The sequence below is a fragment of the Macrotis lagotis genome, chromosome 6 (assembly GCF_037893015.1).
Source record: "Macrotis lagotis isolate mMagLag1 chromosome 6, bilby.v1.9.chrom.fasta, whole genome shotgun sequence".
NCBI classification, from domain to species: domain Eukaryota; kingdom Metazoa; phylum Chordata; class Mammalia; order Peramelemorphia; family Peramelidae; genus Macrotis; species Macrotis lagotis.
The window spans coordinates 200729585-200740284 of NC_133663.1; the positions used below are offsets into that span (position 1 = coordinate 200729585).

Genomic DNA, 10700 nt, shown 5'->3' on the forward strand with positions numbered 1-10700 from the left:
AGGATTCACAAGTGAATTCTACCAAACATTTAAGGAACAATTGGTTCCAATCCTATATAAACTCATTGGAAAAATAGGGAAAGATGGAACTCTGCCTAACTCTTTCTATGAGACCAACATGGTACTATTACCTAAACCAGGAAGAGTTAAAACAGAGAAAGAAAATTATAGACCTAGTTTCCTGATGAATATAGATGCAAAAATCCTAAATAAAATCTTAGCAAAATTACTACAACAAGTCATCACTAGGATAATACATTATGAACAAGTAGGATTTATTCCAGGTAGCCAGGGTTGGTTCAATATTAGGAAAACTGTTAGTATACTCAATTATATCAACAGCAAACCTATCAGAAATCATATGATCATATCAATAGATGCTGAAAAAGCTTTTGACAAAATACAGCATCCATTCCTATAAAAAACACTAGAGAGTGTAGGAATAAATGGACTGTTCCTTAAAATAATTAGCAGTATCTATCTGAAACCATCAACAAGCATTATATTCAATGGGGAGAGGCTAGAGGCATTCCCAGTAAGATCGGGGGTCAAACAAGGGTGCCCATTATCACCACTACTATTCAATATTGTATTAGAAATGTTAGCATCAGCAATTAGAGAAGAAAAAGAAATTGAAGGAATTAGAATTGGGAAGGAAGAGACAAAACTCTCACTATTCGCAGATGACATGATGCTCTGCCTAGAGAATCCCAAGAAATCATCTAAAAAACTACTGGAAACAATTAGCAATTTTAGCAAAGTTGCAGGTTATAAAATAAACCCCCATAAATCCTCAACTTTCCTATATATGACTAGCAAGAAACAGCAGGAAGAGCTAGAAAGAGAAATTCCATTCAAAGTAACCTCAGACAGTGTAAAATACTTGGGAGTCTATTTGCTAAGACAGACTCAGAATCTTTTTGAAAACAATTATAAAACACTTCTCTCACAAATTAAATCAGATTTAAATAACTGGGCAAATATCAACAGCTCATGGATAGGGAGAGCTAATATAATAAAAATGACAATTCTACCACAACTAAACTATATGTTTAGTGCCCTACCAATCAAAATTACAAAAAATTACTTTAATGATTAAGAAAAAAATGTAACTAAATTCATATGGAGAAATAAAAAGTCAAGAATTTCCAGGAGCTTAATGAAAAAAAATGCAAACGAAGGTGGCTTAGTACTACCCGATCTAAAATTATATTATGAAACATCAGTCAACAAAACTGTTTGGTATTGGCTAAGAAATAGAGTGGTGGACCAGTGGTATAGACTAGGTGTAAAAGCAGGAGAGGATTATAGTAATCTGCTGTTTGATAAACCCAAAGAGTCAGGCCACAGGGATAAAAATTCCCTCTTTGATAAAAACTGCTGGGATAATTGGAAGTTAGTATGGAAGAAACTGAGATTAGACCAACACCTCACACCCTTTACCAAGATAAGATCCAAATGGTTACAGGACATAAACATAAAAAACAATACTATAAGCAAATTAGAAGATCAAGGACTAGTCTACCTGTCAGATCTATGGAAAGGGGAACAGTTTATGACTAAGGAAGAGTTGGAGAACATCACTAAAAAACAATTAGATGATTTTGATTACATTAAATTAAAAAGCTTTTGCACAGGTAAAACCAATGTAATCAAGATCAAAAGAAAATTGGGAAACAATCTTTACAACTAATGATTCTGACAAAGGACTCATTTCTAAAATATACAGAGAACTGAGTCATATTGTTAAAACAAAAAGCCATTCCTCAATTGAAAAATGGTCAAAGGATATGCAAAGGCAATTTACAGATGAGGAGATTAAAGTAATCCATAGCCATATGAAAAAATGCTCTAAATCATTAATTATTAGAGAAATGCAAATTAAAGCTTCTCTGAGGTACCACCTCACAACTCTCAGATTGGCCAGTATGACCAGGAAGGATAATAATCATTGTTGGAAGGGATGTGAGAAATCTGGGACATTATTACACTGTTGGTGGAGCTGTGAACTCATCCAACCCTTCTGGAGAGCTGTTTGGAACTATGCCCAAAGGGCAACAAAAATTTGCATAGCCTTTGACCCAGCAATACCACTACTGGGTCTATACCCTGAAGAGATGAGGAAAAAGTGTAAAAACATTACTTGTTACAAAAATATTTATAGCAGCCCTGTTTGTGGTGGCAAAGAATTGGAAATCCAGTAAATGTCCTTCAATTGGGGAATGGTTTAGCAAACTCTGGCATATGTACATCATGGAACACTATTGTTCTATTAGAAACCAGGAGGAAAGGGATTACAGGGAAACCTGGAGGGATTTGCATGAACTGATGCTGAGTGAGATGAGCAGAACCAGAAAAACACTGTCCACCCTAACAGCAACATGGGAGTGATGTTCAACCTTGAAGGACTTGCTCATTCCATCAGTGCAACAATTGGGAACAATTTTGGGCTGTCTGCAAAGGAGAGTACCATCTGTATCCAGATAAGGAGCTGTGGAGTTTGAACAAAGTACAAGGACTATTACCTTTAATTCGGAAAAAAAAAAACCAGATGTCTTATGGTTTGATCTGGTTATCTCTGAGAATTCTGTTCTCTTTAAGGACATGATTTTTCTCTCTTCACACCCAATTTGGATCGAGGTACAACATGGAAACAAAGTAAAGACTGATGGAGTGCTATCTGTGGGGTGGGGGTGGGAGGAGGGAAGCAGGATTGGGGGAAAACTGTAAAACTCAAATAATATCTTTAATAAAAATTTTAAAAAGTAAGAGAATAAGCAAAAAGTGGGAGAATAAGGTGTTCTGTAAAACTACATTTATAACATCAACATGGTATTGATACCTAAATGATAAAGAATCAAAATAGACAAAGAAAGTTTTAGAGCAATTTCCCTATTTCATTTTGATGCAAATGTTTTAAATAAAATATTAGCAAAGAAATTACAAATTCTCACTAGAACAATATCCTATGATCAGGTAGGATTTATACCAGGTACGCAAATAACGATCAGTATTAAGAAAACAGTAATCGGGGTAGCTAGGTGGCACAGTGGATAAAGCACTGGCCCTGGAGTCAGGAGTACCTCGGTTCAAATCTGGTCTCAGACACTTGATAATTACCTAGCTGTGCTAGCTGTGTGGCCTTGGGCAAGCCACTCAACCCCATTTGCCTCGCAAAAACCTTAAAAAAAATTAAAAAAAAGAAAACAGTAATCATAATTGACCATTTCAGTAACAAAACTAACAGAGATCATATGATTTTTCTCAATAGATGCTGAAAAAATCATTGCCAAATGTAGCACATGTTCCTATTAAAAACATTAGAGAGCTGGGAATGAATGGAGTTTTCCTTAAAATGATAGACAGTTTCTATCTAAAAACCATCAAGAAGCATTATATGTCGTGGTGATAATCTAGGAAATATTTCCAGTAAGATCAGGAGTGAAATATAAATGCCCATTATCACCATTATTATTCAATATTATATTATAAATTTTAGCTTTAGTGATAAGAAAAGAAAAAGAAATAGGAGGAATTAGAAAAGAAAGAGGATCAAACTTTGAGCAAAGTAATAGGATATAACATAAACCCATATAAGTCATCAACATATGTTACCAACAAAGTTCAATAGCAAGAGAGAGAAAGAGAAATTTCATTAAAGTAATGAAGAACAACATAAAAGGATTGGGAACTACCTCCCAAGACAAACCTAGAAACTATATGAACATATTTATAAAACGCTTTTCATCTGAAGTGTTATCTAAACAACTGGGAAAATATCAATAGCTTATGGGTAGGCCAAGCTAATAAATGAAAATGACGATTCTACTTAAATTAAATTTGTTATTCAGGGTCATAACAATCAAATAACTCCAAAAATTATTTTATCAAGTTAAGAAAAATATTAACAAAATTCATCTAGAGGAAAGAGATATCAAGGATATCAAGGAATGGGGCAGCTAGGTGGCACAGTGACCAGAGCACCAGCCCTGGAGTCAGGAGTACTTGAGTTCAAATTCGGCCTCAGATGCTTAATAATTACCTAGCTGTGTGGCCTTGTGGGCAAGCCACGTAACCCCATTGCCTTGCAAAAATAAATACATACATACATATATAAACAAATAAATAAATGAATGAATGAATATCAAGGAATTAATGAAAAAAGATTGTAAAACAAGGTGAACTAGCTTTTCCAGATCTAAATCTATATTATAAAGCAGCACTCATCAAAACTGTCTGATACTGGTTAAGAAAAAGAGTGGAAGATCACAGGAATAAACTTGGTACCAAAAAAAATGTAGTAAACTACTACAGAAAGTTCTAGCTTCTGAATAAGAACTTTGAGAAAATCTTTTAAGAAAACTGGAAAATAGTATGGCAAAAACTTGGCATAGACCAACATCTCACACCCTATATCAAGATAATATAAAAATGGGTCCAGGAAAACAGGGATAGTCTGTCATATCTATGAAATGAAGAGGAGTTTAAGGACAAATAAGAGATAGATATCATTATAAAATGCAAAATGCATAATTTTGATTGCAATAAATTTATAAACTATTGAAAAATAAAACTGATCCAACTAAGATGAGAAGAAATAAAGAAAGTTGAGAAGTAATTTTTAGCCAGTATTTCTGATAAAGGACTCATTTCTAAAATATATAGAGAACTGATTCAAATTTGTAAGAATGTAAGTCATTTTCAAATGACAAAAGGTAAAAGGATATGAAAAGGCAGTTTTTAGATGAAGAAAATGATCCAAATCATTCTTGATTTTAAAAAATGGCAAATTAAATCATTATTGATTAGAGAAATGGAAATTAAAACAACTCTGAGAGACACCCCCCCTCACCTCTCATATTTGCAAAAATAACTCCAAAAAAGGAAAATGCTCAATATTGGAAAAGAGGTGGGAAAATTAAGGCTCTAATGCATAGTTGATGGAGTTGTGAATTGATACAACTATTCTGGAGAACAATTTACAGCGATGCCTAAAGAACAAGCGAATTATGAATATCCTTTGATCCATCACTACCACTATAGTTCTGTATCCCCAAAAAGAACATAAAAGGGGAAAAAGAGTTACATATGCAAAATTATTTATAGAAGACCTTTTCATGGTTGCAAAATATTTTAAATTAAGGGGATATAGCTGGGGAATAGTTGAACAAACTATGGTATATGAATGTAATGGAATACTATTATACAATAAGAAATGATGAACAAACAGAATTCAGAAAAACCTGGAAAGTATTATATGAAGCTATGCAAAGTGAAAATCAAAAGCAAGAAAGCATTATATATTGCATCAGCAATATTGTGTAACCAGTCATGAGTGACTCAGCTCTACTCATCAATACAATGATCCAAGGATGAACTAACCACCAATGAAGAGAAAATTAAAGTAATAATTCAGTGTTAGTTTGCCAAACTGTATGCCAATAAATTGGATAACCTGAGTGAAATGGATGAATATTTACAAAAATGCAAACTACCAAGATTTACAGAAGAGGAAATAAATTACTTAAATAATCCCATTTCAGAAGAAAAGAAATTGAAGAAACCATCCACAAACTCCTTAAGAAACTGTCTCCATGTCCAGATGGATTTACAAGTGAATTCTACCAAATATTTAAGGAACAATTAATTCCTATTCTATGTAAACTATTTTTAAGTAAAGGAGAGGAAGGAGTTCTGCCAAACACCTTTTATGACACAAACATGGTGCCATGGTGCTGATTCCTAAACAAGAAAGAACCAAAACAAAGAATATTATAGACCCATCTCCCTAAAAAAATGTTGATGCAAAATCTTAAATGAAATTTTAGCTGAGACTACAGCAAGTTACTACTAGGATAATAAATCATGATCAGGTAGACTTTATTTCAGGTAGGCATGGATGGGTCAATATTATGAAATCACTCAACATAATTGAACATATCAATAGCAAAACCAACACAAATCAGGATTATATCAATAGATGCTTAAAAAGGCCTTTGATAAAACACAACATCCATTCCTATCAAAAACACTAGAAAGTTTAGGACTAAATGGATTTTTCCTTAAAACAATAAATAGTATCTATCTAAAAACCATCAAATATTTTATGTGATGGGAATTAACTCAGATCATTTCCAATAAAATCAGGGGTGAAACAAGGATGCCCATTATCGCCATTACTATTCAATATAGTATTAGAAATGCTCGCTGTAACAATAAGAGAAGAAAAAGAAATTGAAGGACTCAGAATTGGCAATAAGGAAGCAGAACTTTCACTCTTTGTAGATTATACTTAGAGAGCCCAAGAAAATCATCTTAAAATTCCTCAAAACAATTACCAAATTCAGCAAAGTAGAAGGATATAAAATAAACCCATATAAATCATTGGCATTATTATATATAAACAACAAAGTCCAAGAGCAAGAGATAGAAAGAGAAATTCCATTTAAAGATAACATTAAATACTTGGAAATCCCAAGACAAACGCAGAAACTATATGAACACAATTATAAAACACTACTCACCCAAAAAAGCCAAAGCTAAATAATTGTTAAAAATGTCAATTGCTGACAATTAGGAAAACTGGGGTAGAGGTTAAATGAAGCTATTAATTGTCAAGAAGCCAGCATTGACTCAGGAATTCCTGACTACAAGCTCTATCCATTTACCACCCACCTGAGAAAAATCCTACCCCCGTGACTAAAAAAAAAAAAAAAATCCTAGAAATGAGTCCATGATCAAATTTTTCTTTGGATTGGAGTGAAACAAGCCTGACAATGCTCCTTGACAATGCTAATCAAAACCTTCTTCCCTCTTGGAGCAATGAGACTCACCAGATTCAGATGAAGATGGGGATCTAATTGCCTTCTCCACTGATGAGGAACTGAGCGTGGGGATGCACTACATTAAGGATGACCTTTTCCGGATTTACATTAAAGAGAAGAAGGAATGCAGGCAGGAGCATCGTCCTCCTTGTGCCCAGGAGATGCCCCCCCAAACATGGTGCATCCCAATGTGATCTGTGATGGCCGTAATGGACCAGTGTTGGGGAGTGGCTTCAAGTGTAGCATCTGCCTAGACTACGACCTCTGCAGCACCTGTGAAGGAAAAGGTCTTCACAAAGAGCATAACACGATTGTCTTCCAGAACCCCTTACACCCCCACCTGCCTGAGTGGTTTTCTCGCAGATGTTGGTTGCATAAGATGAGACATGGGGCTTTCCCCCCTTTTGGGTGGATGCCAGGATGGGGGTTCATTGATCCTCACCCCATGAATCCAAATGTTCCACAGGCACAAACTGGTGGAACTCCCCCCAATCTAGGAGCAGAACAAGGTCAGATGGCTTCAGCTAGTGCACAACAGGACTCAGACCCCAATGTCACCTTCCTACAGAATGTAGGTGAAAGTGTGGCAGCTGCCCTTAGCCCTCTGGGTATTGATGTTGACATTGATGTAGAACATGGTGGAAAAAGAAGCAAGGTGACTCCATCCTTCTCCCAATCCAACAGTGAGGACAAGAGTAGTCTTCAGTCAAGCAGTTCCTCCAGTAAAAGCCAAGCAAGCATCCAGACCTCTGAAATGGAAATGATGGCCCTTTCTGAGCAGATGGAGAAGGTAATCGTGGAGTCTTCCATGCAAGTGGATGAGAACCCACTATCCCAAGTTCAGGTAGAGGCTGGTAGCAGTTCAGGAGGAGATGATGACTGGACTCACTTGTCTTCAAAAGAAGTGGATCCTTCCACGAGAGAACTGCAGTCCCTACAGATACCAGAAACAGATAGTCTGAACTCCATGGACCACTCTCAAGAGGGGCCCATAGGGCTCAGGGAAGCTGCCCTATACCCACATCTTCCACCAGAAGCAGATCCCTGTTTGATCAAATCCCTCTCCCAGATGCTGTCCATGGGCTTCTCTGATGAGGGCGGCTGGCTCACCAGACTCCTGCAGACCAAAAATTATGACATTGAGGCTGCTCTTGATGCCATCCAGTATTCCAAGCATCCACCACATCCATAAGGGATTCCTGCTCTAGGAACCCCCTCAACTCACTTTCCTGTCCTGTAACCTGACCTGTTGTCAGTCCCAGCTTCTCTGGGAATTAAGCTTATTCTTGTGAAGGTTCTTAGTTCTGTGTTCAGTCATGTTGGAAGCCATATCAGTTCACTTTTTGCTTAGACCATAGAGAGCACCAGCACACTCACCTCTGTCCATTGATTGTGTCATTGTTTCAAGGGAGGAAACATCCCTTCACTAATAGTTTTGTAAGGGGAGGGGAGTGACAATGGAGTGAAGACAAGGAAAAAAGGGTATGTTTTCCTAGTGCTTTGTTTCCATGTTCCCTTATCTCTTGTTCATGTCAGTTTTCTTGCACTTAAGTAGTCTTAGCTTTTCACCTTTCTAACCAAGTCTTCAGTTAAATTTGTGGAGAACTAATGTTGTATTTTGCCATATCCAGCACCATTCATTCAATAAATATTATTCAGCCTTTAAAAAAATGTCAATTGCTCATGGTTATGATGAACTAATAGAATAAAAATGACAATTCTACTCAAATTGAATTGCTTACTCAATGTCATGCCAATCAAATTTGCCAAACGACTACTTCCTGAGCTAGAAAAAAATGGTAATAAAATTCATCTGTAGCAAAAAAAAAAAAGGGCAAGAATATCAAAGGAACTGATGAAAAAAAAACTGTAAAGGAAGGTGGCCCAGCTCTACCACATCTAAAACTATACTATAAAGCAGCAGTCATCAAAACTGCCTGGTACTGGTTAAGAATAGAGTAATGGATCAGTGGATTAGGATAGACTCAAAAAAAACTTCAGTAAATGACTACATCAATCTACTATTTGACAAACCCAAAGAACTCACTATCTGACAAAAATTGTTGAGAAAATTGAAAAATAGTATGGAAAAACTAGGCATAGATCCACACCTCACACCCTATGCAAAAATAAGATCAAACTGGGTACAGGATTTAGACATAAAGAGCAATACCATAGATAAATGATTAATAGACCAAAAAATACTCTATCTGATCTATGGAAAAGGGATAAATTTATGACAAAACAAGAATTAGAACACAATATAAAATACAAAATGAATGATTTTGACTCTATTAAATTGAAAGGTTTTGTACTAATAAAATCAATGCTGTCAAAATCATAAGAAAAGCAGAAAGCTGGGAAACAATCTTCACAGCCAGGAGTTCTGGTAAGGATCTCATTTCTAAAATATATAGAGAATTGGGTCAAATTTATAAGATCATAAGTTATTTATTCCCCAATTGATAAATAGTCAAAAGATCTGAACAGTTTTCAAATCAAGAAATTAAAACCATATGTAGTCATATGAAAAAATGTTCCAAATCACCATTGATTAGAGAGATGCAAATTAAAACAATGAAGTATCATCTCATGCCTATTATATTAGCCCAGATGAGAAAATGGGAAGATGATCAATGTTGGGGGGGATATAAGAGAATTGGGACATTGATGCATTGCTGGTGGAGTTGTGAGCAGATCCAACCATTTTGGAGAGCAATATGGAATTATGCCCAAAGAGCAATAAAACTGTTCTTACCCTTTGACCTAGTAATTCCAATTCTAAGACCCAGAAGAACTTGCAAAGAATAGGAAAAGTCCTATATGTTCCAAAATAGTCATACCAGCACTTTTTGAAGTGCCAAAGAATTGGAAATTGAGGAATGGCTAAACAAGTTATGGTACATGAATACTATGGAATATTACTCTTCTGTAAGAAACAATAAATGACTGGACCCTAGAGAAGCATGGAATGTCTTTTGGAATCTGATGCTGAGCACAGGGATTAGAGTCAAGAGAATAAGGTACACATCAACAACACTATGTGATGAACAACCTTGATGGAAGCAAATCATCTTGACAGTCCAGAGAGCTAGGACAACTGCATTAGACTGGACATGGACTATATTATTCCCAACCAGAAGCAGAAAACAAAGCAAAACAAAATATCCAGGAAAAAAAAACACTCTTAATGAATCTGATGAACACAATAAAAATCATCTCTTATTATCTCTTAAAAATTATCTTTCCCTTAAACCTAATTCTTCATGCCAAAATTTACTAATTAGTAAATATGTTTCACAAAATATGTATGTAAAATGCTAACCTGACTGTTCCCTACTGAAGGAAGGAAGGGTGGAGGGAAATTTTGTAACTTGGAAATATGCATGCACAAATGGATGAAAATTTAAAAAATGAAAAAATAACAAAATAAAGAAAAAATAAATATGTATGTACAATGCTTATCCAACTGTTCACTGCTGAGGGGAGAGGGGGTGGGAAGGGAAGGTGGAAGGAAATTTTGTAACTTAAAAATATACATATTCGTATTGATGAAAAAATTTTAATAAAAGTAAAAAAGTGAATGAAAAATGTCTTGCTATGTAATTGGGAATAAATAATGTACTTTTTCAAAGGAAAAGTGTCACTTCTTTAATTTGGATGCTATATGAATCAAATGAGTATGATATAAAAGACATTACAATCAAAAAATATAAATTTAATTCTTGTTAAATACAAAATACAGTTACAAATCATGACAAACAAAAAATATTTCTTTGTTGAGAGTGTTCCTAATTTAGCAGAATAGGAAATTCTTTTACTATAGACTTATTAACAAAGCAACTGAAAAACCCTTCTCAACATGTGTTTATCTGT

The 10700-nt window shown here is 35.2% G+C and overlaps 1 protein-coding gene across 1 annotated transcript in view; it reads left to right on the forward strand.

Annotated features, from left to right (window-relative positions):
• LOC141492308 (sequestosome-1-like) overlaps positions 1–8475 on the forward strand; it is a 74704-nt gene extending 66229 nt beyond the window's left edge. Inside the window, 3 exon segments of the mRNA XM_074192781.1 lie at positions 5829–5889; positions 6837–6988; positions 6991–8475. Coding sequence (XP_074048882.1) covers positions 5829–5889; positions 6837–6988; positions 6991–8016 — 1239 coding nt within the window. The 3' untranslated portion in view covers positions 8017–8475.
• Positions 8476–10700: the final 2225 nt, after the last annotated feature.